Genomic DNA, 27,055 nt, shown 5'->3' on the forward strand with positions numbered 1-27,055 from the left:
AGGCTTATTAGCCAAATAACTTCCTACAGTAGTTATCTGGGTATGTACGCCTTGGTAAGTACCCGCACGGAGATGAGGTGATGATCAGCATGGGGAAGGGAAAGGAGCCTAACTGCGTAATCTGTACGAGTACCCTTTCATTACATGCTCTATGCTACTTATTGTACAAGTTGTCGTATCTGAATCCAAACGCCTGTAGTAAGTAACACGCCACTAGACCTATCCTAAAAGATCCCACCGCCCTTTTCCGCTTCTCTGTGAACGCTCATGCTTGGTCTAGAGATTGTGCCAAACACATCTCGTAATATCTTCCTCTCAGTCGTTGTAGTTCCGCGTGAGTGCCCGTTTCGGCGATTCTCCCGTTGGCAAACACAAAAATAACATCAACATTCCGAATAGTGGAAAGTCGGTGCGCCACTGCTATTGTCGTTCGGCTCGTGGATGCCTCATCGAGGGCAGCTTGAACCAGACGTTCCGATTGCGTGTCGAGGGCTGACGTCGCTTCGTCAAGTAGCAACAGCTTTGGATTTCGAATCAATGCTCTTGCGATGGCGATCCGCTGTCGTTGCCCGCCGGAGAACTGCATCCCTAGTGAGCCGCAGGGCGTTTCAAAGCCTTCTGGTAAAGAGATGACAAAATCCAAAGCATTGGCCTTGCGGCAGGCGTCCTTGACAAGCTCTTCTGATGGTTCGAATTCGAGGCCCAACGTCACATTCTCGCGAACGGAGCCTTGGTAAAGTGTGGGTTCCTGTTGGACCAAAGACATATGGCCGCGGTACAAGCGCGGCGACATTTCTGCAATATTCTCGTGTGCAAATGAAATTCGGCCCGAGGTCGGGTCGTAGAATCGTTCCAACAAAGCGATCAACGTTGACTTGCCACAGCCAGAAGCGCCCACATAAGCTACAAATTGTCCTGGCTCGATTGTCATGGAAACCCCGCGGAGAACTCGAGCCGAATCACGTTGACGATACCTGAATTCAATGTCCTCGAGGTCGACAGGGCATCCACCCACTGGCCCTTTTTTCTTGTTCTCCTCCGTTTCGCGGATGGTCGGCTTCAATGTCCGCAGCCAGAGGATATAGTTCGCAGCCGACCGAGCCTTGGTAAGACTCGTGGAGTAGGCGAAGAACTGGGCTGCTGCTTGACCGGCAAACAAAACGCCCACGAAGATGATATAAAATTGAGTTGTGTCGTACTCACCTGAAGCCAGTAGTCGACTGCCATACCAAAATCCCAGGGCCATAGCCAGAAACTCGATCGACTGTGACAGTGAGAACCAAAACATCGTCCAAACCAAAGCTTTGGATGATCTTAGCACGACCTTGCTCAACATGTCCGAGTACTGTTGGAGAACATGGCCTTCGAGAGTCAAAGATGAGACGGTCCGGATCGCGGTAACTGCTTCGCTTGCAAGCCCAGCACTTTCTGCAAAGTTTGCCGAGTTTCCGGCTTCTAGCTTCGTCTCAAGACGAATTCTGAGGTAGCCAGCCAAAAGCAGGGGTGGAAGTGCACCAAACACAACCACCAGGCCCAGTTTCCATCCATAGGCTAGTGCTAGAGCACTGCTCGAGACGATGTTGACGACAACGATAAAAATGAGAAGAATATTTGCTGATATCAACTCCTGCAACTGCGTGGGTAGAGCTGACAGTTGCGATGTGAGAGCACCAGAAGTATTCTCCGGGATGTCGAAGAATTCGATGTCTTGATCCAGTACTCGCTGGAACATTTCGGCTCGATAGCGATGGGTGACAACTTGTGAAACAACGTTGCATGTCCAGCCAATCGTGAAATATCCTACTAGATTTCCTAGAGCCACGACAAAGAACATCAGACTATAAAAGTCTGCCCGTTCCTGTGCCGCATGACCACTCAACTCGAAGACAGTGAGCAATCTCGAAAACAAAAGGGCTTGTCCTGGAAATGTGGCCGCGCATATCAGAACCGCTATTGTTGACAACAAGAAGCACCAGTAGAGATTTTTTTGTTCGTAGAACATGATTAGGATGCATTTTAGGAGCGAGTAGCCCAAAGTCCCGACCGGCACCTTCCGCTTCTCCAGGTCTCCAGCTTGAGATGTGGCAGTGGTGTGAGTGCGCTCAAGTGCCGGTCGTTCACCAGCAGCTTCTCGTGCTGCCTTTTCGTGCAGGGTCTTCTCATGTTCTTCTTGTTCGTCAGCCCCGAGGTCCTGTGCACGCACCAGTGCGGCGTAATGACCGTTGCGTTGGATCAATTCGTGGTGTGTGCCTTGCTCGACGATTTTCCCCTGGGAAATGACTGCGATGTTGTCAGCACTTTTGACAGTGGCTAGTTTGTGGGCAATGACCAAAGTAGTGCGGTCTTTGGACACTCGGTTCAAGGCCTCCTGGACCACTTTCTCCGCCTTCGGGTCAAGGGCGCTGGTAGCTTCATCGAGTAACAGGATCTTCGGATCCGATATGATACTTCGTGCGATTGCAATTCGTTGTCGTTGACCTCCACTCAAGGCTCCGGCTCGCTCGCCAACTTCAGTCTCATAACCGTTCGGAAGCTCATTAATGAACACGTCGGCATTGCTGGCTTTGCAAGCTTTTTGCACAAGCTCCATTTGTTTTTCGCGAGGCAGATCTCGTTGCTCATCCATGAAACCGTTGGCAATGTTCTGGAAGATTGTGCCACGAAACAACACAGGTTCCTGTTGAACGAGGCGAATGCGGCTTCTCAGCCATTTCACATTGTATTGTCCCAGTTCCAACCCATCAAGTAATATCCTCCCCGAACTGGGCAGATACCACCGTTCAAGTAAGCCGACCATTGTGCTTTTGCCGCTACCTGATGCACCGACGAGGGCCGTCGTCTTGCCAGCTGGAATTGTCAAGTTGAAATCTCGAAGTACTTGGGCAGATGGTCGGGAGGGGTAGGCAAATGCCAGGTTTTGGATCTCAATTTGACCTAGGCAGCCCTCTGGCTGCTTTCCAGAAGGGTCGAGAGGGTCGAGCTGCGTGGGTTTGTCAATGATACTGAATAATTCGGAGGCCGAAGATGCGGCGTTGGTAAACGACTGAACCTGAGGCGCAAGCATTGAGATGGACGTGGCTGCTAAGGTGACGGAAAGGACAACAGTAAAGACTTTGCCAACGTCGGCAACCTCGCCATTCTGATACATGCGAAAACCTTTCCAAAAGGCCAGTGCGATAGCAGCGTAAATGCAAAAGTACTCAGTTGAGAACAAGACGCCATAATTTGGCGATTTCTTCTTCCCTTCTTGGTGTGCTTGCTGCAAAAAGACATCATATTTTTCGACCATTTTCTTCTGGGCGTAGAAAGCATGGACTGTCCGGATGGATGATAAGACTTCTTCTGCGAGGACAGCGGCGCGTGAGTAGATCCTGGTGATCCTGGCCTCCTGAGCGGCATCAATTGCTATGCAGATGCCGGTGACCAGGAAAATGGCAGGGATGACGGACATGGTGATTAAAGCTAGCTTCCACTGAGACGCCAAAGCGACCACAAATGCAGAAAAGAACATTGAAAGTGCCTGCACGGTAAAGACCAATTTCTCGGCAATACCTGTTTGTATACGGTTGCCATTGGTAGTGACCTGAGTGGCGATTGCTCCATTGCTCTGCTTGTCGAAATGCCAGACCTCTTGCCGCAAGGTGCATTCAAGGAACACTCGTCGAAGAGTTCGAGTGGTTCGTATAGCTGAAATGGTAATGGCAGCCGTGGAAACGTACGTGAGGACAAACTTCCCAATAAAGAGGTAGACGAACCACAGGACGAAATGATCCACATCGGCCTTGAACGCTTCAGGACTCCCGTCGCCCGAATTGTAATTGTTGAACTTGTTGGTGAAGCTACCGAAGATGATCGACATCAGAGGAAGGGAAGCCCCGGATCCGATGGCGCAGATGAGCGCGATGACATTGAGAGTCCAGTCGTATTTGTCGGCATATCTGAAGATTCGTAGATAGTCTGAAATACTGCCTTCGGTTTCCTTTTCTGGGGGAGGGTGTGAGGACGACTCACTGCCATCCTGGCTTGGTCGAGGTTTCTCCGATTCATCTGCCATTCAAGGAGATGGAAAGTAACAAAGTGTTTGAAGAGGTTTCAACCCGAGGAGTACAAAACAGCACCGGCTCTTGTATTTCTAGGTGCACAGGTGAACTAATCCCGAATACGAGACATGATGCCCATGCACCAGGCTGCCGTTTTCTCGGCGCCTCAGCCAATTGTTCCCGAGAAGAGGAAGGTTTTGGCCTCTTGTCATGTCGACTGGGGCATCGAACCAAACAGTCGAAAATCATGAGACGCAATAGGTGTAGAGCATGATGGTGGCCGCGCTTCGTCGACGTCAAGACCAGCGATGAGTCGAGGAGAACAGCATGTGGATCGTGTCCACCGTCTCTCGGGATCCTCGGCCGCCGCCCTCGCGTCCCTTGGCCGCCCGCAGACAGACAACTGCATCAATCGCCATGGCCGGGATATGCATCGTGGCCTAGGATGAAACCAATCTCCTACGAAAGGACACCTAACAATTCCTGCCGATGCTCTGCCGTACTGCGGAACGTGTTGGATAATGGCCGATGCGAGCCAGTCCGATGGTGACAGTAACACTTTCAAGATAGTGCCTGCGGTACGAATTCGATCTCTCTCTGGCCGTTGATGCGTGCATCCGTTAATGTTGGCAGTGTGACACTTGTCGGGCTCGCAAGGTAGGCAGAACGGACTGTTCGGACTCTACACAGCCCTCATTGACCTGCAATCTGTGTAGATCCGGTGCGACCGAAAGACACCGTGTTCAAGCTGCCAAAGCTCCGGGGCGTCGTGTCACACTTCCAAGCGCAAGCCTGAAAAGAGGCAGCGCGTCCTCATTTCTGGAAGATAGTACGTAACAGTGCTCCGGCCTCTGACTTGTATTGACCTTCCTCAGTGAACGCGAAATCGAAAAGGTCAATGATAGACTTGCTCGATTGGAGACGCTCTTGCAAGCTGCCAACAGCAGGCAAGCCCGTCTTCAACCATCGCCTCAGTCATATGCAGAAACTCTGTCAACCCCTCGTGATAAATCAGGGTTCGAAAAAGAACCAGATTTTGCTGGAGACTCATCCTTCGTTGCTCATTCGAAAGATGCGACGCAAGCATTCGAACGCAGCCTCAACCTCAATGTGCGCGGAGATGTTGCTGCTGCGGTCGCCACGCTGAGAACCTTCCTCGACAACGATGGTCCCTCTGTTGCTGCTGGCTCCGACACGGCTCTCGTCCAGAAGCCTATTCAAGAAGCGGTTCTCTACCCAGAACTGGCCAAGTTGGAGCTTCCGTCGATGCAGGTCGTCCTGGGAGTGTTGCGACATGCTAAAAGTAGGTGAATCATCCTTCACGTCTGGAATATGTTATGCTGACTTGGGAATAGCACATCCATACCAAGTCTTCTACGAATATCCCTTGCTGGATGTCGAGCGTCTCTCGGACTTGTGTCGTAAAATCTATTTCCCTACCGATGACTATACCATCGCGACCTTCATCACAGTCCATGTGGCACTGTATTTCCTCTGCAACCAGATGCCGAAGGATACCGCGAAGGATCTCAACTTTTCTTCTGACGAGCTCCAACAGCTTGCAGACACCTGTGCCCACAATGCTGAGACCGCCATGCGCAGTATGAGACTGTTTATGGAGGCTTCTTTTGAAACAATCGAAGCCCTCCTTCTTGCGGTACGCCATTTCCTGCCGATCTACAGAGCACAGACTAGCTGTAATGTACCCAAGTGTTGTGGACCTGCCCAGCTGACCGTATCTTTACTCTCAGGCAATGATGACGGTGGAGCATTCCAACTTGTCTTTAGGCTGGACGCTGATGACGACGGCATCTAGAATGCTTCAGGATGCAGGGTACCATCGCCTACCGCCTTATTCAGTAGCACCTGAGGCAACCAAGAAAAGAATCGTCTTTTGGCTCGTATACGCCTTGGAACGAAGCCTGGCCCTTTGCTTGGGAAGGTCTTCAAATATTCAAGACTGCGATATCACCGTCGAACGACCCAAAGTGCCCGAAGAGCTCAATGGACCCTTTGGGCTTTTGTATCTGGGCTGGATTCACCTAGGAGAGCTTCAAGGCCAGATTTATGAGCAACTGTATTGTGCCCGTGCACAGAAACAATCGCCTGAAGCCAAAGGACACGTTGCACGCGCTCTCGCTGGACGACTTTTCGAAATGGAGGCACACTTCAAGATCGAAATCGAGGGATACCCATTTGCAGAAGCCGTCTCTGAAAATCTGCACTCCACCCGAATAAGTCTAGCTACGCTCCTCACTCTAATCTATCGGATGATCCCACCTGATCCGCTCCCCTCTGGTCAGCCGCATCATCCTCTCAAGTTCCATGATCTGGCAATTAAATCGGCCCGTGAAGCTGTCATTATGCATAACGACGCCTGGAACGTGCTGAGACACCGTCAAAGGCAGGAGTGGTACCTCTTCGTCGTCTGGACTGTTCAATGGAGTCCCTTCGTTCCCTACATCGTCGTGTTCGGGAACGCCATCGCGGACAGGAATGTGGAGGACTTGCAACTTCTAAAGGAGGTGGTTGACGGGCTAGAGAGCATTGCGGATATGAGCCCTGGAGCGGGAAAGCTGTACCGTTCCTGTCAAAAGTTTTATCAAATCGCAAGCATATATCTCGCGCAGGTCAAGGCAGACAACAATGAGAGCCAGCAAGGGTCCTCCTTTGACTCGTCGGGATCCTCGGCGCGAAAGGTCTCACAGCCTGCTCAGGCTCCGGCTCCGGCTCCGGCTCAGACTAGCATCTCGTCACTCGATGCGAGTATGTCGGAGTTACCACTTTTCCAGCAAGACTGGGATGAGATGCTTGAAGGGTGGCAGCTGAGAACTGACGGTGGCGACACTGGCGACATTTCCGCCTTCTTTGGCCAGTACCTCGGCGGCGGTGCTGGAAACTTTGCTGAACCACCTACGGAGCCCTTTCCCTGATTTCCACCTTTCATGTGGCCTACATGCGCCGAGTCGCACACATGAGGCCCCACCGTCCATTAGCACGATAGAACGGAGGACTTGTACTGAATATCGACCAGAGATACTGCGTCCATGCTGAAGAGCCGGTTGTCCCAACCGCACAGAAACGGCTGTGAACTTGGAAGCAGCAAGGCCGCCTTGCCCCATGTCAAAATCTTGATTTCTGAAGGCGGCTACCCTTACTTACATGGACCAGAGATTCACAGATCTTCATCGGTCGCATTGCGTCGCGGAAAAGCATATGTGATGAATGTCCTACTGAAGTTTGCCTACGGCCTGCACTGGAGCATGAGTACGGTCTTGCACAAGATTCACGGCTCTGATCGTTCTTTAACGTTGGTGCCCGTAATCCTCAAGCAACGGCTGAAGATGATATGGGTATACCATGATGAAAGGCCATCATCTCTACGTCTGTATTCAAGTCTCGTGTGGAAAAGCTAGACACCGTATGCTAAGCATTTCCAGCCTTGAGATCCATACCTCCATCTGACCTTGTCGAAACCTGGTCACAATCACTCTATGTTGACGCTATTTCCCGGCATTAGCATTCTCTCATCCTACTGCGTCGGAGCAACTTACTGGATATTAATGGTCTTGGGCTCCAAGTACGCCTTGAGCCCTTCTTCGCCTAGCTCTCTGCCTGAGCCCGATTGTTTCATGCCGCCAAACGGAGTTTGTGTCTCGGGGATAAAGGGGAAGTTGATCGAGACGCCACCGGTCTCGAGCGCCGACGAGACACGGAGACCCCTGTTGAGAGATTTGGTATAGATGACCGCTGTGAGCATGGGTGTGTTAGTAAAATGCACGCGTAACAGTAACATTCTCGAGACATGACGCCACGCGGGAAGAGAAAAGTGAACAACGAACGAAACAATGGCTTTTGTCATGTCGTCAGGGTCAGAAACGTGGGGGTGGGACGTACAGGCTAGCCCATAAGTCGTGTCATTGGCAATCTCAATGGCCTCTTCTTCCGTCTTGAACGTCTTAATGGACAAGACGGGGCCAAAGATCTCCTCAGACCAGATCTTGCTGCCTGGTTTGGGATTGACAAATATCGTCGGTTCAATCGCGAATCCCTTGTCGCCCTTTCTACCACCGCCAGTGAGGAGCTGCGCGGTATCCTTGCCAACGTCAATGTACCCCATGACTCTGTCGTACTGGGACTTGTCGACGACGGGACCATGCGTCGTCGTGGGTTCCAGTGGGTTCTGGCCCAAGCCATCTCTGACAGCCTCGAATTGAGCCTTGACGGCCTCCTGGAATTTCTCCGCAATGTCCTCTTGCACGAGCACACGGGAGGCGGCGACGCAGATCTGCCCCGAATTCACGAGAAATCCTTGGCCGACTCCCCCGACTGCCGCTTCGAGAGGAGCGTCGTTGAAGACGATGGCTGGGCTTTTCCCGCCGAGTTCTAGAGTGACGCGCTTCATGTTGGACTTGAGTGCTGCTTGCTGGACGGCGCGGCCACCGCCGACAGATCCTGTGAAGCTGATCTTCGCAATGTCCATGTGCGACGCCAATGCTTCACCCGTCACTCGTGCTCCAGTGAGGAACTGCACGACTCCAGGAGGGAATCCGGCTTCTGCGAAGAGAGGAGCGAGGGCCAGAACGCCCAGCGGGGATTTCTCCGAGGCTTTGAAGATGAAGGAGCAGCCGGCGGCGAGGGCGGGGGCTATCTTCCAGCCGACGTAAAGAAAAGTCGCGTTCCAGCTGGCAATACCAGCACACACCCCCATCGGCTCGTAACGCACAATCTTGTACACGCCGTTGTCCTCGGGAAAGGTCTTTCCGGCGATCTTGTCGGCCCAGCCTGCATAGTAGCGAAACACGGAGACCATGTTTGGAATGTCGAAATGAGTGATCATCGACACCGGTCTACCGGTGGGCAGCGACTCCAGACGAGCGAGCTTCTCGGCGTTCTTCTCGGCGAGGTCCGCGAACTTAAGCATGCACGCCGCGCGTTGTGCACCTGTGAACTTCTTCCATGGGCCCTTTTTGACCGCCTGCACCGAAGCGGCTACTGCACTGTCGACATCGGCCGCGTTGGCCACGTGAACATCAGTGGCAACGGTGGATTCGTCCCACGGGTTCGTGAGCGTTAATCTCTCGGACCCCTTGGAGGAGACGAATTCATTGTTGATGAAGAGTTCACTCTTGTATTCGTCAGGCGAAAGAACCATGCTGGGCGATTTGAATGGAATGTGGCTCGTAGAACGTGACGAACCCGGAGAGACGAAGAATCAGGGAAGACGTGTCAGTGATGTCGTGCTTTGCAGGCTCATACTTGGGTGTTGCTTGCTATATACCAACCTACCGTTGCATCTCAACTCCACCGCGGGTAACCGAAGATGGTGGATTCGGGGTTAAACGCCGTTTTCAGTAATTTTCGATCAGTACAAGACGGCTTTAGTCATATCGCCATCAGCACTAAACCGTCGGGACGATTAGTGAAATTTTGTGGCCAGAAGCTATAATCATCTTGCCAGCGTAGGCAAAGTGCCTCATCGGCCGTAGGCAAAGGTCGTTCGGCTCCAGCAGGTCGAGATGTGCGGAACCAATCCGCAACCATTCCGCCGCAAAATGGACCCGTAGCTTTGGGTGACAAGGCCGGGCAGAGTCGTAACCCACGTCTGACCTGACCGCAGACAGACAGAGTAGCTTCATTTTCAAAGGGAACCATAAGCTGAGCGAAAGGGAAAGGCCAATAGCGGCCAATAGCGGCTTCGTCCTCTTGGCCATGAGCTGAAATCCTCGTCTTGGAGCCGTTGATCAATCACAGATATTTGGCCACCAATGCATTAGTCGAAGGATTGAAGGATTTCAAACACCTGGCTAGGAGTGCATGAAAGTCACAAGGAAGCAGTCAGTACGGGGATACCATTCAGCTCAGTCGAGGTGTTGCTGTTGCGTAGCGAGATGGGGACGTTCACAAATGAAATCAAAAACTGGGGTACGAGTGCGGCGCGGCTTTCGATGAGCGATTATCAGTATTTTGCCCCCAGCGAGTGCAGCGTGTTAATAAGTAGGCTGCAAAGGGACAAGGATCGGAGCCTCGTACTTGAATATAAAGTACTGAGTAAGAAAGTAGGCATATGTACAGGCAAGCAATCAAAGATGTCAAAGCGAGAAAGTTAAACTAGGCTGGGAACGAACGGCAGAGTACAGATGCTGAAGGCGCTTTTTCTACGGGGGAGCATTTAATGCGTAGAGGTTGACGTCAGTCACTCGCGTGCGGCACATGTTCGCGTTCACACCTGCACCTGCGTCACAATTCACATGCACCTCGTCGAGCGTAGAGACCAAAAGCCCAGATTTTGAAAAGATCTTTGGGAAACTAATTCCTCAGATGTTACTGGTCGCTTTTACAACTTCAAGGCTGGTGCATCGCAGAACATTGAAGCCGGCCTCCAGATATGGCGTCGCCAACGGTGACAGCGGCACTCCAAGAGGTTGAGCATAGTTCGCCTACTGTCAAGACCAATACCTACAACGCTCTCCTCGATCAACTGACCACTGCGGCAAACGTACCGCCAGAGGAACACGGGGCTACCTTGATCGTCTTCTTTGATGCCGTCCTGTCTTCATCGCTAGGTATCATCGTCATTCGAAACATCCTTGCCAACCTCATCAAGTCACTTTCTCACGTCCCTCCCGAAGTCAAAGTCAAGGTCGGAAAGCACATCGTAGATTCTCTACAGTCACAACTGGCGTCGTACGAAGAACAGGATGCGGCGGTGAGGGAGATACTTGCAGAGGGCTACGAGGCGGAAGAGGATTACAGTGAAGCTGCTAAAGCCTTACAAGGCATTCACCTCGACTCAACCCAGCGTCAAGTGTCGGACCGGTCGAAAGTGGAAACATGGGTGAGGATTGTAAGATACTTTCTCGAGGATGACGATACAGTGTCTGCAGAGTCCGCTCTCAACAAGATCAAAAACTCGCCAGCTGCAGCACAGGTGTTGAAGGACGCTCCAGACTTGCGACTCCTGTATCAATTATCGCAAGCACGAATCATGGACTCTCGTCGAGATTTCTTGAACGCCTCGGCAGAATATCTCACTGTTTCTTTCAACAACATGGCCGATGAGGAAGACCGGAAACGAGCACTCTCTGCCGCAATCAAGACTGCCATCCTTGCACCTGCCGGTCCGCAACGCAGCCGTACATTGGCAAAGCTCTACAAGGACGAGCGATCACCAGAGATCGATGAATATGGCATCTTAGAGAGTATGTTTCTGGATCGCCTGCTGTCGCAGGCAGATGTGGAAGCCTTTGCTTCAACACTGGCTCCGCACCAGCTTGCCTTAACTGCCGACGGCAGTACGGTTCTGAGCAAGGCGGTTATCGAACATAACCTTCTTGCAGCCAGTCGGCTCTACGAAAACATTACGACGGCCGCACTTGCAGAGATACTCGGATTGAAAGATGGCAATGATGAGACAGCCGCCGAAAAAGCCGAAGATTATGCTGCGCGAATGGTTGAACAGGGAAGACTGAGAGGCGAAATTGATCAGATTGCTGGGGTCATTGTTTTCGAGACTGCGCCTGGTGTTGAACTCCATGGGTCATCCCGAGAGCTACGCCAGTGGGATCTCAATGTTCAGGGATTAGTTGAAGATGTGGAACGTTGTGCTGCAGGCCTGAGTGAGACTCTTGCGGTGAGCGTGTATTCGTAGATGGCCGGGGAGAAAATGGGGAGGCTCGTGAGATCGATTACGGAATCTCGGAGCACGAGTGAGTGTGAGCGCAGAGGCCAGTGAGATTAGCAAGGCTGCAAGAAACAGATGCATAGCTATTAGACCAAGGGGTACGGAGTACAAGCGTCAGTTATCCATACCCAAAAAGCGCCCATCCACCTAGAAGGAGGTTTTTACGATTCTTATCCATAGCGAAACGCAATAAGAGCGAATGTGTGACGAGGCGTGGGTGAGATTCAGCGCTTGAAACACCATGCACTTGCACCACTAAGTTGGTTACGAGGATCCGTACAGCGTGTTAATATACAGTCCCTATTCGGTTCATGCTCGGTACCGAAGACAGGGATGGGGGAGGGTGCGCTTCCCGTTCCTCTTCTCCGTATTCGAGCGCGGGATCCGTGGAGGTCTCACTTAACCAACTAGTCTCAGCTCATCAGTCTGGAGAAAGGTCGACACCCTTCGGATGTAGTCATCATCCACCTCTCCCAATCAAACCGCTGCCGTTTCCTCGATTCCATTCCCGATCTCTGTTACCGGCTGCGCACAACTCGACCCGTGCGACAGGGCCATCTCAACCACCCATCGCCGTCTTGTGTGGGCACCAATTACTTACTGCATCTCCTCGTTAGCCGTTCGCCTTTTCTCCCCCCACAAGCTCCTCGGTCGATCTGACTCCCCCTTGGGCTGTGCTGGAGCTTCAAACGGGGACACGAGTACATGTATATATAAGAAGAAGTGTGGCCGCCGTTCGCCGGTCAAGGTCGAGTCCCGAGTCTACAAGGTCGAAACGAGTTGCTCTGTGATTCCTTTCTCCCCAGGTCATTGTCATCGATCGCATTACGAATACAGTTTGCGGACGCAACACTGTAGAAACGCTTCAAAGATTATCTCTCACCGAGGGTCATCTGGACGGTCATCATGTTCGTATCGTTCTTGTTGTCCCCTTGGACACTTTTGCTTGTGCCCATCGTTTACTACGTCCTTCCGTATCTACGGAACTGGGCCCTCTTGAAAGTCCCCGGACCCCTACCAGCCGCCCTCTCCAACCTATGGCTCATGTACCAGTGCCGCCGAGGACGACGGTACCAGGCTGTGAACGACCTCCACAAGCAATATGGCAAAGTCATACGGATACAGCCCAATCATGTGTCGATTGCCGACGACTCGGCCATCAACACCATCTACGGCCACGGCAATGGATTTCTGAAGAGGCAAGTATTCCACTGGCGAAGTGTCTTTTGCTGGGTCCCTTTTCATGTGACCTGACGCCAGCTACCTTCGAAAAGAGAACATCTACTGACAGTGTGCGGTATCCAGCGAGTACTACGATGCGTTCGTGTCTATTCGTCGCGGCCTCTTCAATACACGAGACCGGGCCGAGCACACGCGCAAACGGAAAGTCGTCAGCCACACCTTTTCGGCCAAATCCATCGGCCAGTTCGAACAATACATCCACGCGAACCTGGAACTGTTTGTGCAGAAGTGGAACAAACTCTCCGACACACGCGCCAACCCAAGCACTGGCTACGCTTCGATTGACGCCCTCAACTGGTTCAACTACCTCGCCTTCGACATCATCGGCGACCTGGCCTTCGGCCAACCGTTCGGCATGCTCGAGCGAGAGAAGGACTACGCAGAGATCCGACGCTCTCCCGACGCTCCTCCGACGTCTGCACCGGCCATCGAAGTCCTCAACCGCCGGGGCGAAGTGTCTGGAACTTTGGGGTGTCTGCCCCAACTGAAGCCGTGGGCCAAGTACCTTCCCGATCCGTTCTTCAGCAAGGGCGTCGAGGCCGTCGAGAACCTCGCGGGCATCGCGATCGCACGTGTCAAGCAGCGCCTGGACAACCCGACTACGGACCGGGTCGACCTCCTCGCGCGCCTGATGGAAGGCAAAGACGCCAAGGGCGAGAAACTGGGCCGCGAAGAGCTGACGGCCGAAGCCCTCACGCAGCTGATCGCCGGCTCCGACACAACCAGCAACACGGCCTGCGCGATCCTGTACTACGTCGTGCGCACGCCGGGCGTCCTCGAGACGCTCCAGAAGGAACTCGATGAGAACATCGCGCCCGGTGTTCCCAGCTACGAAGCCGTCAAGGACCTGCAGTACGTGCAGTGGGTGATCAACGAGACGATGCGGATCCACAGCACGTCGTCCCTGGGCCTGCCTCGTCTCGTCCCCGGCGCCACCCCGGAGAACCCCAACCCGCAGGGCATCGAGATTCTGGGATACCACTTCCCCCCGGGCACGGCGCTGAGCGTGCCGAGCTACACGATCCACCACAGCAAGGAGATCTGGGGCCCCGACGCCGACGACTTTGTGCCCGAGCGCTGGTCCGAGAAGAGACTGACGCCGCGACAGAAGGACGCCTTCATCCCCTTCAGCACCGGTCCGCGGGCCTGTGTCGGGCGGAACGTCGCCGAGATGGAACTCAAGTGTATGGTCGCCACGGTGTTTAAGAACTTTGAGTTCCGAGACGAGCACGCTGGGCCCATGGAGACGAGAGAAGGATTTCTCAGAAAACCGCTTGGGTTCAACGTCGGCTTGAGGAGGAGGGTTTCTTGAGATTGTTACGACCATGAGACGACCATGACGTGTTGGGTTAATCACCAAAGCCACATTGGATCAAAAAGAAAAAACCGGCAGAACAGTGCACAAGAGCAGTGCCGTGCAGCGGTTCACGAGGGTGCGACCCGAGGCCTGGTTCTTTTGCTTTTTTTCGGTAGTGAATTGCAGGCGAGTGAGCGAGTCTCAGTGGTGAATTGATAAAGTGAAAGAGGACTCCGGGAGTAGAAGTCCTCAAAAGGCGCGGCGCAGGGCAGAGGTCGCCGGGGGGGGGGGGGGGGGGGGGGGAGAGGAGGAGCTGTACTTTAAATGGTAGGTACCTAAGTGCTGTGGCCCACGGTGATGGGCGCCACTTAGCTGGTATTAGCTGTCGTAGTAGGTAGGTACCAGTTGTTATTCTACCTCAGGTTGGTAGAAGGGGTTGAGAATATCAACCTGAGTCAGAAAGTGAACGAGACATCTGGACCTGGAATTGCGAGTGCTTGAAGTACCTTCCCGGCCCCCCTTTCTGCATACCCACACATGGTGGGAATTTGGGTACTTGGTAGCTTCTGTACACCGATGATATCGTAATATATGACGACGATTCAACACTGTACAATATACCATGCTATGCTGTGCCACGCTGCTCAGGAAAATATAAAAAACAAAAACCAAAGCACCTCTCGCTATGCCGTCCCATCATCCCATGCTGTGACGCTCCAGAATACCTCCCTTACGTATACTCCGTACCCCGTACCAGAGGTAACGATGCTCCGTCCGGGTGCGCCGTTGACCAGTTCACCAACCAACCCAAAGATGAGTACCTCACGTCGGAATGTGGGTGGGGAAAAGACCATGATCGAATCCTTTTTCTCTAACTCCACATGTATCATGCTGCCACCCTCAAGATTCCACCAAAGCGAGAAAGCAAAGAACGCCCCAGCAATTCTCAAAGCGAGCCATGCAGGGAACAACGTCGAGGAATTGTGGGCTGGGTCCTGCGTTTTAAACTGTATGTATCTCTCGCATACAGACAGACACCCTCCCACATACGGCACTCCTCTTTCTCGAGCCAACCGTGTGACTTCCCCTCCACTTCAACACCCCTATAACTTGGGCTTCAGGTTCGTCTTCTCCTCCCTCGCCTTGGCCTCATCCACGGGAATAACCACCAAAACGGTAATGTCGTCCACCTTCCCGCCATGCCATGGATCAAAGGGGAAATGCTTCTTCATCTCTTTCGCGAACGGCCCGTCTCGCTTTGCGCTGTGGCTCGCGGTTTTTGCTTCACCGACTATCGCCGCCGCAATCACACTCTGCAGCGTCCCGGGCAATTTGTGCTTCTGTGGTCCGAGTGACCGGTCAACCAGTTCAGGCAGGACCGGGGAAGGTGTGTATCCTTGGTCCGACCTCAGCCATCCACCGAACATGCGCATTTGGTTGGACACGATCGACAATATTTCCTGAGAGTTGAGGTTGTCCCAGACGCCGTCGGTTGCCAGGATGAGTACATCCCCGTGTCGCAGCACATGGTCTGCTACGTCTGCTTTGTCAGGCTCGTCATTCAACGGCATGCCGCCAAAGATCATGGCCTGGGCGAGAATCTCGGGCGGAGTCATACTCATTTGGTACGGTGTGTTGAAGGCGTGCGTTTGCGGGTTCGAGTACTGATGCACTGTCCCCAATCTCAGCTGCAGGAACCCCGAGTCTCCCAGATTCGCAATCCGCATGCGTCCGTCCGGCTCGGCCACAGCCACACATGCCGTCGTACCTCCTGCCTTGATCGCCGGGTCATTCTTGACCTTTTCGTAACCTAGTTGGAGCAACTGCTGAGGACCGAGCCTCTCTGCTTGGTTCCAAGATTGTGCCGTCTCGACCATGTGGCTGCAGAGGCCGTGGGAAAAGTCGGCCGGGTCAATCCCATGTTCAGTCCATCCGCCCACCCCGTCGGCCACGGCAAAGGCCGTTACATGGGAGTCTTGTCCGACACGAGCAACGAAATATGCGTCTTGTCCACTATCAGGACGCTGTGATCTTTTCTCTTGAATGGTTGAACCCCGCTGAAGGCCCAAAGCGTCGTTACCGCCGGGGATAAAGTCGAATGTGCTCAGTTCGGGTCGAAACTTGCGACCTTTGCCGCTTGATGAGGCGGCAATGTGAAGGGAGATGTGGGGGATGGCAGACTCAGCCGTGGGTGTATTGTGAGCACTAGCGGCCGCGGCAGCGGTGTTACGTCGCGGTGTCGTGTGAAGTTGCTTCGCGTGTGGTTTGTAGGGATCGAGGCTCCGCCTGATACGAGGTAGAAAGTCTGAGAAGAAACGGTAAGCAAGAGCGACGTCTTGACGAGAGGATTTGCCCGCACGATGATTGAGATGAGAAGGAGTAAAGACCAAAGAACGAGTTAGAAGGGCCGGATGGCGGATGGGACCAGCGGTGGTCATCGCGCTGCTTTGTGTAGTCTCGAAACCACACGTAGACAGGAGATTCTGCAAGCCGGAAAGGTCGAGAGCTGAAAAGAATACATGAGGATGAAATCACCAGAACTCTTGTACCAGGGTCATGATGGTTTTGACTTTGTGGCTTCTGTACCGTAAAGTTGTGTCGCAACCTTCGCCCGTGGTTTAACTAGGTACCTGGGGAGGTGCCTGAGTGAGTGTTATGGGGTGCGAGGGGGGAAAAAATTGCTGTGAGATTACGATACAGATCGAGATAAGGGCAAATTAAATGCACGTGTTATGATGTGAATTTTGTTAGTGGCTGCCGGAAATGCAGCCACAGCATCGGCGCGCAAGGGAGAGAGAGGATCTTTAACCCACCTCATTCTTCACCCGTGGACAGAGTATCCGTACGCAGTATACGTAGCCCTTAGGAGTCAATAGGGACACATCTACAGGAAGTATTCGCACCAACAACGATGTTTACTTTAGTTCGCCATCGACGGGCACTAGCGAGGGGCATATGGTCGACTCTCTCTACCAGGTTTCCTGTCAATTACTCGCATAATTCCTTGTACTTGTTGTAGTGGCACAAGTGCCAGGCCTAACTAGTTAACTTAGTGGCCCACGCGCTGATTGGGCGTCAACTCTCTCTCGAGAACAGCCACCAACAAGCCGAATGGAGCCCTGACAATCCCCCGGATCAACCCCACGAAAAGGCGTCCTCAGCTGAAGTACCGAGCACGGAGTACTGGGTACTGGGATGTGCGCGTTGGCTCTCTTGACATGGGCCTCCGTTCCATCAGGCTTCGTGTTACAGGATATGCTGGTTCTAGACTTCCGAGCACGAGACAACCAGGCCAGGACTGAAGATAGCAGCCCCCAATGTTCATGGGCCGAGCAGAATTGTCTCCCACCCTGAAGCCTTCATCCCAGGCATCGCCATCCATCCAGGCCATCATCTTCTTGTTCCACCTTTTCTTCTTCCCCCTTTCCTTTTCTTCTCACGCGCTTCAACTTCCGTCTTCTTCTCAAGAATAGCTCGACAAATCCAAACATGATCAACAAGACTCCCGCAGAGCATGATGCGACGATAATACCGACTTTCGCACTTTCAGATAGTGCCGAAGATGACGGAGAATGGTGGGCTAGTGGTAAACTCGTCGGTGAAGGTGAGAAGCCCCCTGGAGGTGAATCTGTGGCCGTCGTGGATAGACTTGTCATCCCTGCGCTGGGAGCACTTTTGGGTTGATTGATCGAGATGGACGATGAGAGTGCCGGTGTGGCCGTTGTACTGGCGCTGCTTGTCCTGATGGGGTGCCAGCGACGTCAAACGACTTAGGTTCCTTCAGGAGTTATTGTTGAGTCGAGTCTAAGTGGTGACGGCTGTGATGGTGAAGTAAGAAGATCCAGGAGGAGGAGCGTCCATCCTGCGACCAACTGCGCTGCATATGAGTGCCCTGGTTCATAGGATACAGACAGAGTGCAAGCGGGTGGGATTGCCATTTAACGTCAGCCAGCCTGCCAGCGAGTTGTGTCCCTGCCTATTGCTTAGAGCCGAATTCATCAGAACGCTTTCCTTTTCCGATCATGTTAGTCCTGCACGTCTCGCATCGGTTGAATTAGTGCGGCTGCCCGAGGCTCGCACAACACTCTGTCGGGAAAGATAAGGCGAGGGAAACGCCTTCAGCTGCATGCACGAACGCCACAGATCAAAGCCAAGCTCCAGGAGGCGGTTGGACAAAGTCAACACGCATTTACAAGCAGGCCGCCAAGTCAGAGGAGGCACAAACACGGGCACACAAGGGGAAGGATGATTTGCAATATGTATTTGCATTAGAAGGTATGTGCCTTCTTTGGCCTCTCCGAGGCTTTCTTTGTTATTTGCTGACGAAGTTCACTTTTCCATGACCAACCGACTTTTTGAGGGTGCCAATGAAAGCAAAACGCCGCGTCTGTTCAGGCTGTGCCACTGCATACTATGTGGCTGTCCACAACCAAACCCACACTTTTGGAAGAATCACCACTCCGCCATATCAATGCCTGGCGTCTGCTTGTTTTCCTTTCCGCTAACGCCTTGCTCGGCGTGGAGAATAAAAGACTCTGACGTTTCATTTTCGTAATCGTGACATTGTCGAAATCGCAACAAACTCGCTCATCTTCGCAGGGGGACCGTAATAGAGTGAATGAGAAAAGACGAAATGCATCGCTATCTTGGGGTATCATAATGCTTGCGTGAATTGAAAAAAGGGAGAAAAATCATTCCGTTTCCGTGATTGCCAAAGCCAATCGGTTGCCAATTAGCAAGGAGCTGCTGATGGGTCGGTGAATTTAGGCCTCGTGCTTGTTTCAAGCCAAAAGAAATGTCGTCCAGTTCATTCTCAACCGTCGTGGACAATCGTTCATCGATCAATAAGAAGACGGCGCTGGGTAGGTGAAGTAAGGCTGATGGTCTTGTTCAAAGCCAAAGAGGTCATCAACTTCATAATCCATCGCGGTGTCTGGAAGGTATTCGCCATACGCGATGTCAGTATCGTTAGAATCCGTGTTCGCATCGTGTTTGTTGCCCTGTATGCTGGCGCTAGCATTGTCACCAATCGTTGGGTATTCACCAGATGGATAATGGTACGAGCTGCCATAGTGATAGATCTGGTCACCACACATAACCATCGATCCTGTCAAAAAGTGATCGTCTACATCCATGTCTGCCTGATGAGTAGAGTCCGCATCGTTGCTGGCAGACTCCGCACCAGGGATTGCAATGCTCTCTGAGTGTGCTTGGCCAATGAGATCAGCCATGACAGAGGTCTTCTTGATACCCTTGTCTGAACGAGGTTTGCGCTTCTTAAGCACTCGACCACCAGTAGCAAGCTCTTTAGCCTCTCGCTCTGCCTTGCGCTTCTTGTTGCGCGCCACCCTCTTGGCCTCTAATCCAAGATGGGCCGACCGAACATGCTCTTCCAAGGTTGCCTTGCTGGTGAAGCTCCGGTTACAGCCGTGAATCACAATATTGTCCTTGTCGGCAAGTTCTTCTGGCAAGGCGATTTCAGTCTGGCCACAGACAAAATCACGCTTGTTTTCATGGACAGTTCTGATATGCACATTGAGATTGCCCCTCTTTGTAAATTGCTTGTCGCAACCATCGTGAGTGCACGGAAAAGTCTGGCTAGGTTTGCTCGTTGATTCAGGGAGTATGCCATGCTGGATTTCAAGATGCCGGGTTAGCTCCTTGTTTGTCGTGAACGAAGTCGGGCATAAACCACATGTTGGGGGATGGACAATGGTGAGATGGGCTTGAAATTCGCCGTAAGTTGCAAATGACACCACAGGCAAGGTGTCTGGATCAACATCTGCAGAATTGGCAAGAGTCTCAGCGTTTTGTCTCATACATTCGTCGCAGGAGAATCTTGTTGAGTCGTGTCTAGCTCGCTGGTGAGCCCGCAATTTTTCAGCGGTGTCGTACGCTTTTGTACAAGCCAACCCAGTGACTGGGTCTGCTTCCTGGCATGGGAAAGGCTTGATTCCTAGGTGGTCGGTTTTGATGTGTCTGTCTAGAGTCTCTTGCTTGCGAAAAGTTTGAGAGCAGCCTTCATAGCCGCGGCATCGAAATTTCTCTTTGGCCTCATGGGTCTGGATGTGTCGTCGTAATCTTGTTCCAGTCGCAAAGCTCGCATCGCACCCCTCCCAGCTACACTTGTAGTCACGAATATCCTCGTGGACACTCTTGATGTGGTGTTTCAAGTGGCTGTCACGCAGGAAGTCTTTGGTGCACGGAGAATAGGGACATTTGAAGGGACGTTCATTGGTATGTGAGCGAATGTGTTCTTGAAGCCGCGCTTGACGATTGAAAGCCTTGTCACAGCCTTCGTATGGGCACTGCAGGTTCTTCTGACGGCATCGGGGGAGAGTGGTGGAAGCGGGAGGAGATGTGCCCGGAGTGTCACCGTTCTCATCAACCAGCTCGTCCGCAGAGTCGAGCATGTCATAGTCGTCGACAGGATCGAAGTCGTCGTCGGAATCGACCCGCATCTTGACCGACTGCAAGCTTGCGAGGGCCCTTGTAGAGTGGTGTCGATATGTCAGCGTCGCGACGAAAATTTAAGGAACTTTTGTTGGCCGACGAGCCAGTGCCGAGGGGTGAGTTGAGTGTGAGTGCGGTCACTTTCACCTCGTCACTGATTCGTCATTTGAAAAAATTGGCCAAGACCAGCGACGCCTCTTTTTTCTCTTTGATACTTATGTATTGTATGTACTGCGCAGGCTGATCTCAGTCTTCACCTGGAGTGCCATCGCCTTCATCCTCACCTTCACACAGACGGTGCCCTTCTTTATCCCTCCCTGCCGTTTGTTGCGCCATCATCCATCTTCCTGTTATACAAACGCGCCGCGTTGGTCACTGGAAACACGCCAACATGTCCGATTACGGTGACAACGAAGGAGGGTAAGTGAGGAGTGACACTTCTTTGTAGATGCCCTTCCTGGCTTTCTGTCGCTGACGCCTTCAGCTACGGCCAAGATGAACCAGAGACCGAGTTCTATGAGCCCGAAGAGCAGGTCGAAGACTTCGCCCCAGATGTTGAGATCGACGAGGCCGCAATTGAAGCCCGGGCTACTGCAGATGACGGCGAAGAGAAGACAGTGGTCTCGGCCGACCCCAACCAGCCCGCGAAGCCCTCGAGCGACGCTGACAAGAAAATTCCTCCCGAGAAGAGAAGCACCACACGCTACATGACCAAGTACGAGAGGGCTAGAGTCTTGGGCACGAGAGCTCTACAGATCAGGTATGAGTTCGGCGCAATGAACGCTGCAGGAAAGTGAGAAAGTTGACGATGCGCAGCAACAACGCACCCGTCTTGGTCGATCTCGAAGGAGAGACGGACCCTCTACAGATTGCCATCAAGGAATTAAATCAGAAGAAGATCCCACTCGTGGTGCGCCGCTACTTGCCCGATGGATGGTAAGCTTTTATGACCTGAGGCTGCTATTGCTTCTATTGACCTTTCAAAGGTATGAGGATTGGACGTGTGAAGAGCTTCTATGAGCCTATTGTACATGTGGTGATACTCATGTATTGACTTTACGCACGCTTCGAATATCCCAGGCTAAACTACGCCGATACTCCGAAGGCCACCTACTCACCATGACTTTTACGCGACAAGTCTTATTTTCTCACAATGTCCACTGTCAGCTCGACCCGTTCAACGGCTGAATCAGGCTCGCAAGGAAGGCATTGATATCGGAATAGAACTAGATGCATGTTGTTTTGGCCCCGATCAGGCAACAGTTGCGGAAAGTGGTCCTTCTTCCTAGAAACAGAACCAACGACGACTTACCCGAGGCTCTCTGCGCCATCTGGAGAGGCGCCACCTTGGACACAACATCTCTCCCCGCTCTGCATCTCAAGACGCAGACTGAACCAGCAGTGTGATGGAGCAGTTGGCGAGCTTGGGCCCTGGATGCTCGCATTGATTCAGCTGTTGCTTGCATGAGAATGAAAGCTCTCTCATACTAAAGGGTAGACATTGACACCTTATTAATGACATGTACGAACAACGACTCTATATCTCAAATTCGGATCTGCACTAGCAACGGGTCCTACACAATTTCATTGTCGCCACCCTTGTCGGTGAAGGCTTGGATTTCCTAGAGAAAACGTTCATTTAACTTCTTGCCCTCTCAATCCACGAGAGGACCTGTGCAAGTCGTATACTACTCGATATCTCGACCTTTTCAATACGGCAGTTTTGTATTATCTATAAGGGGCTATTTTTTTGTGTGCCAATTCCATCCTTCCAGCTTGAGGTCTTCTATTTTTTATCCCGGAGTGTGGCCAGTGCAGGAATTTGCACTTCTATTTCCACAGGTAAGTGAAGGATCTACTGCGCCACGTCCTGCTTTTTGTTTTTTAGTCTCGCTTGAAGTCTCGGAGTTTTGCTCGACGGATCGCCGGTCATGTTCGCGCATTTGATACTTCTTCTAGCTTGGAATGTGTCCCTACCGGCTGCTGGCCTCAATACCGCCAGGTACTTCACCGCCGAAATCCTACGTTACGCAGCGCAAATCCGGATGTCCGTAAGGGCGTGGGGGCTCAAATGGTACTTGAGGCTCTCCAGACCTACCACCTGGGGGCCAGAACGAGGCTGGCTCAATGCGAACGCTAACTCGAAAAGGGATCTATGCGAACACGGTCAGGTCTTCATTTGATTTTCCGTACTCTATTCACATCCATCCTCGCTTGTGAGGAGTTGCCGACTTACTTCCTTTATCATAAGCCGAAGAGCGGAGGATCAAAGCGGGTCGATATGGATTATATGCCTTTGTGTCATTCAGGCCTTCTGCATCCTGGTGGACGGATGCCTGAAGATTTCCGGGATATAACACTGACACCAGGCGTTCACTTTTGCTCGTTCTGCTTCTTTTCTTAATGCATGTTTCTTTGATTCAGTGTCGTTGAGCTTGAAGAAACCTCGATACAAAGCGAGCATGGCAGGATTGCGACCCGTGGCAATGGAAACTGCTGAGTCGCCGGTATCGCCGGTATCGCCCATCTCGCCGCAAGAATTTCGGAACCAATACCCAAGAAGACCCTTGCCGCAAGAACACGCCGATGCCCGCAATGGGCACAACCAAGAGCGTGGAGTAAGGCGAATACCTCGAAAACCCCTCCCACAGCGCCTGGGATCACGGAAATCAATTAACCACCGACCCAGCACCTCGGCGAGTTTCACTCGTGCCTTCTCATGGCTCGGCGCTGTCCTTGCCGACCCTCGACAGGCCCCTTTGCAAGAACAAGGAATTCCCGAAGACAATATCTCAAATGGCGAGGCGAACTACAGGAAATCATGGCGATACACGTCTCGATTCGACCCTCGAATGGACTCGGGCTTGACCTTGTACGACCCGGATTTGGACGTCAGCCTCAAAAGGCAATCGTCAAATGCTGCTCACGTCGTCAGGCCTCTGGACCTGGACTGGCAACTCCCCCCTCTGGGTGGAGGATGGATACCGCCGGGTTCCAGCTCGTCGATGGTCGATGCTGCTATCCAGGCGCCAGCCAACTTGACTCCCGAAAAGGGTGACGAGCCGCCGCCCAACGGCGGAGTGCTTGCGTGGATGCAAGTCGCCGGAGCCTTTTTCTTGTACTTCAATAGCTGGTAAGTCTTCTCGATTTTCGAGCCTAGTCTCGAACGAGACCCTGGGCTAGGAGCATGCAAAGGTTTTGTTCCTCTGACTACTTACTTACTGGTCAAAAGGGGTACGTTGAATACTTTTGGCGTTTTTCAGACCTACTACGAAACATCTGGCAGACTGGACCAGTCAGCGTCCAACATCTCCTGGATCGGGTCCTTGCAGGCATTCCTCGCGACGCTGGTTGGCGTCGTGACCGGGCCGCTCTACGACGCAGGGTACTTCCGTCATCTCGTCGTCGCAGGCGGCTTCCTCGTCCCCTTCGGCTTCATGATGACCAGCCTGTGTACCGAGTACTGGCAGACCGTCCTCGCTCAGGGAATCACCATCGGCATAGGGAACGGATGCCTGTTCGTCCCTTCGGTTGCCATCCTGCCTCAATACTTCACCTCCAAGAACGCGATCGTCAACGGCATCGCCGCGTCCGGGTCGAGCATCGGCGGAATAATCATGCCGTTCGTCTTTGTCCGGCTCCAGGCGCGCATCGGGTTCGGTTGGGCCACTCGTGTGTTGGGGTTCTTGTCCATCGCCACCGTAGCCATCAGCCTGGCTCTCATGCGACCTCGCTTGAAACCCAAATCGAAACGCAAGCTCGTTGACCTGTCGGCGTTCAAGGATTTGCAGTACACGCTGTTCTGCTCCGCTGCCTTCTTCGGGTTCATCGGCGTGCTCGTGCCGCTGTTCTATATCGGTCTTTTCGCCGAGTCGACGGGAGCCACGGACCCAGAGTTTGCATTCTACCTGATCCCGATAATCAACGCCGCGTCGACGTTTGGACGGATCATGCCGAATTTCATCGTCGGCATCATTGGTCCGTTGAACGTGCACATCCCCATCGCGACGGTTGCGGGCATACTCGTGTTTGCGTGGTGCGGTATCACGAAATTCGCGTCTACAGTTGCCTTTGCGGTCCTCTACGGATTCTTCTCGGGGGGCTTCATCGGCTTGATCCCCGTGACCTTGGTGAGTTTGACGCCGGATCTGAGGACCCTGGGGACCCGCACGGGGCAAGCCTTCTTCGTCGGCTCGTTTGGGATCTTGATTGGAAATCCTGTGTCGGGGGCTATCTTGAACAACACCGGCTCGTGGATTGCCGTCAAGTGTTTTGCTGGCGCGGCTGTTTCCATCACGGCGGTTTTGTTGGTCGTGGCCAGGGCAGTGAAGGTCGGGTGGAAATTGAAGGTTAAAACTTGACAGAGCTCATGGACCTCACGGGCGGAAGTGTGGCTTCCGGAGAAATGGTAGCTATGGATGTGGCATCCTGCTTGATCTGGTGCAGAGAGAATCATCATAGCCGTTGCTAGGTACTGCTGTCGCAGGCGAGTGTGGCGGGTGCTGAACACTGCAGACGAGGAGGGAAGTAATGAGCCTTACGTGTATATATGACTGATGGCAAAGATGATGACTTGTCTTGAATTGTCGAGACTGCTAGCACAACGGCAAAAGCGATGAATGCCCTGTGTAGGGAGGGAGCTCAGTTCGAACTCGCATTCGACTACCTAGTTACACACTATCTCACTTGCGTACATACTCACGCCTCGCGCGATTCCAAGGGTCACATCACGCCCCTCGACAACAACGGTCATTTTGTCCCTTAGCTGGAGCTCCCGGTCTTCCCCATAAGACCCCCAGCCGGCCACTCAAAAAGGCCGAGCGTCTTCCTCCTCTTGGCGTCAATGGGGGCGCATCCTGCTATTTCCTGGATAGGTAGATTTTGCCCTTTTTCGTCCAATTCCACGCCCTGGAGGATCATAAGCTGAAGTGTCTGGATTGGGCGGTCACAGGTGAACGGACTGTCAGTGTAACATAAGCCCACAGCGCGTGGGCTGCGGGATCAGGAATCACAGCCACGAGTCTGCTAAGGTTCAACGAACTACCTGTCCACCTGGGCACCTGGGGCACCTAACCAGTTAGACCCAGTCAGTCAGATGGCGCAGCCTTACGCCAAGCAGAGGTGAGTAAGCCTGCAGCAATACGAATAGGGACTGGCAGATGTAAGACCAGCTCGGTGTGGGTTCTACAATACGAGAGAAGGACAAGGTCGAGATAAAGGAAGGGGTAGTATAGATATGGTGCTTCGTCCCAAATAGTTTTCTCGTTATGGTACAAACACATACACACAGACAGACAGAGAGAGAGAGACACTTGTACTCTCGTCACTCACTCACTTACTCGGACCCCAAGGAGCCACTCTGAACGTCAAACAACAGCTTCATTCAACCAACATACGTAAGGAAAAAGTGAAAAACATCAAAAAGCGAAATGTCATCATCACATTCTTCCCCCCTGACGCCAGGCTCTCACACCGTCCTGATCAACAATTTGACACTCCACTATAACGTGCAAAGCCGCTCTCCATCCCTCCCAGCCCTGATCATCCACCCGCCTCCTTGGGGCGTCGGCGCAGACATATACATCTCGACATTTGCCCGGCTCTCCTCGCACTTCACGTTGATCGTCCCTTCGCCACGGGGAAATGATTCCTCAGACGTGCCGTCGGACCCGTCGGCCATGTCTACTAGGCACATCGTGCAGGACATCGAGGAGCTCCGCATCCACCTTGGCCTCGAAAAGGTGAATCTGGCAGGCCATTCTGCCGGTGGGACCGTGGCACTCGGATACGCCATCGCATATCCTCAGCACGTGGAGCGGCTGGTGCTCATCGAGACAGACCTGCTAGGGTACACGCGCAAAGACCAGTCTTTCTTCGCGGACATCGGAAAGACTTTCGCATCCATGAGCGTGACTAACGACGCCGAATTCCGGGCATTCGTGCTCCACATAATGCCATTGTACTTTGCGCATCCCGAGAATGGAGGCCCAGAGGCCTTTGCAAAAGCCTGGACGACGTTGCCGAAACTCTCGGCATACGGCGCATATTATGGCGCTGACCAGACCGAGGGCGGAAAATGGGATCAGCTTGCCGAGCTGGAAAGGGTGACTGCTAAAACTTTGGTCATGGTCGGAAGACAGGACCGGACTTGCGGCGTGGAGATCGCGGAAACAGTAGCCAAAGGTGTCAAGGGGAGTAAATTGGTGGTGTTGGAGGGGTGTGGGCATTTCCCTTGGGTTGAGCATGAAGCCGAGTTCTGGAACATCGTTGAAGGCTTTCTGGAAGGAAGGGAACCGTCATAGTTGTGAGACGATGCGTGCTGATGTTTATGAAGATGAA

The 27,055-nt window shown here is 52.8% G+C and overlaps 10 protein-coding genes across 10 annotated transcripts; 6 read left to right on the top strand and 4 right to left on the bottom strand.

The window, feature by feature from the left end:
- Window positions 1–265: 265 nt before the first annotated feature.
- PV08_00698 (uncharacterized protein) lies at window positions 266–4,054 on the bottom strand (the record flags this gene model as incomplete). The annotated part of the gene is made up of 1 exon (XM_016375063.1): window positions 266–4,054. One exon carries the CDS (start codon window positions 4,052–4,054, stop codon window positions 266–268), a length of 3,789 nt encoding a protein of 1,262 aa, XP_016240339.1.
- Window positions 4,055–4,561: 507 nt separating this feature from the next.
- PV08_00699 (uncharacterized protein) lies at window positions 4,562–6,973 on the top strand (the record flags this gene model as incomplete). The annotated part of the gene is made up of 6 exons (XM_016375064.1): window positions 4,562–4,618; window positions 4,674–4,697; window positions 4,757–4,869; window positions 4,916–5,343; window positions 5,396–5,697; window positions 5,792–6,973. 6 exons carry the CDS (start codon window positions 4,562–4,564, stop codon window positions 6,971–6,973), a joined length of 2,106 nt encoding a protein of 701 aa, XP_016240340.1.
- Window positions 6,974–7,590: 617 nt separating this feature from the next.
- PV08_00700 (uncharacterized protein) lies at window positions 7,591–9,195 on the bottom strand (the record flags this gene model as incomplete). Its single annotated transcript, XM_016375065.1, has 2 exons — window positions 7,591–7,790; window positions 7,938–9,195. 2 exons carry the CDS (start codon window positions 9,193–9,195, stop codon window positions 7,591–7,593), a joined length of 1,458 nt encoding a protein of 485 aa, XP_016240341.1.
- A 1,233-nt stretch (window positions 9,196–10,428) lies between these two features.
- On the top strand, window positions 10,429–11,691 carry PV08_00701 (uncharacterized protein; the record flags this gene model as incomplete). Its single annotated transcript, XM_016375066.1, has 1 exon — window positions 10,429–11,691. The coding sequence occupies one exon, from the start codon at window positions 10,429–10,431 to the stop codon at window positions 11,689–11,691; it is 1,263 nt and encodes a 420-aa protein (XP_016240342.1).
- A 939-nt stretch (window positions 11,692–12,630) lies between these two features.
- On the top strand, window positions 12,631–14,278 carry PV08_00702 (uncharacterized protein; the record flags this gene model as incomplete). The annotated part of the gene is made up of 2 exons (XM_016375067.1): window positions 12,631–12,927; window positions 13,016–14,278. 2 exons carry the CDS (start codon window positions 12,631–12,633, stop codon window positions 14,276–14,278), a joined length of 1,560 nt encoding a protein of 519 aa, XP_016240343.1.
- Window positions 14,279–15,366: 1,088 nt separating this feature from the next.
- Window positions 15,367–16,701, bottom strand: PV08_00703 (uncharacterized protein; the record flags this gene model as incomplete). Its single annotated transcript, XM_016375068.1, has 1 exon — window positions 15,367–16,701. One exon carries the CDS (start codon window positions 16,699–16,701, stop codon window positions 15,367–15,369), a length of 1,335 nt encoding a protein of 444 aa, XP_016240344.1.
- Window positions 16,702–19,104: 2,403 nt separating this feature from the next.
- Window positions 19,105–20,724, bottom strand: PV08_00704 (uncharacterized protein; the record flags this gene model as incomplete). The annotated part of the gene is made up of 1 exon (XM_016375069.1): window positions 19,105–20,724. One exon carries the CDS (start codon window positions 20,722–20,724, stop codon window positions 19,105–19,107), a length of 1,620 nt encoding a protein of 539 aa, XP_016240345.1.
- Window positions 20,725–21,107: 383 nt separating this feature from the next.
- On the top strand, window positions 21,108–21,736 carry PV08_00705 (uncharacterized protein; the record flags this gene model as incomplete). The annotated part of the gene is made up of 4 exons (XM_016375070.1): window positions 21,108–21,136; window positions 21,201–21,476; window positions 21,533–21,652; window positions 21,703–21,736. The coding sequence occupies 4 exons, from the start codon at window positions 21,108–21,110 to the stop codon at window positions 21,734–21,736; spliced, it is 459 nt and encodes a 152-aa protein (XP_016240346.1).
- Window positions 21,737–23,178: 1,442 nt separating this feature from the next.
- PV08_00706 (uncharacterized protein) lies at window positions 23,179–25,077 on the top strand (the record flags this gene model as incomplete). The annotated part of the gene is made up of 2 exons (XM_016375071.1): window positions 23,179–23,849; window positions 23,949–25,077. 2 exons carry the CDS (start codon window positions 23,179–23,181, stop codon window positions 25,075–25,077), a joined length of 1,800 nt encoding a protein of 599 aa, XP_016240347.1.
- Window positions 25,078–26,145: 1,068 nt separating this feature from the next.
- On the top strand, window positions 26,146–27,018 carry PV08_00707 (uncharacterized protein; the record flags this gene model as incomplete). The annotated part of the gene is made up of 1 exon (XM_016375072.1): window positions 26,146–27,018. One exon carries the CDS (start codon window positions 26,146–26,148, stop codon window positions 27,016–27,018), a length of 873 nt encoding a protein of 290 aa, XP_016240348.1.
- Window positions 27,019–27,055: the final 37 nt, after the last annotated feature.

The sequence above is a fragment of the Exophiala spinifera genome, assembly GCF_000836115.1.
Source record: "Exophiala spinifera strain CBS 89968 unplaced genomic scaffold supercont1.1, whole genome shotgun sequence".
In the NCBI taxonomy this organism is placed as follows: domain Eukaryota; kingdom Fungi; phylum Ascomycota; class Eurotiomycetes; order Chaetothyriales; family Herpotrichiellaceae; genus Exophiala; species Exophiala spinifera.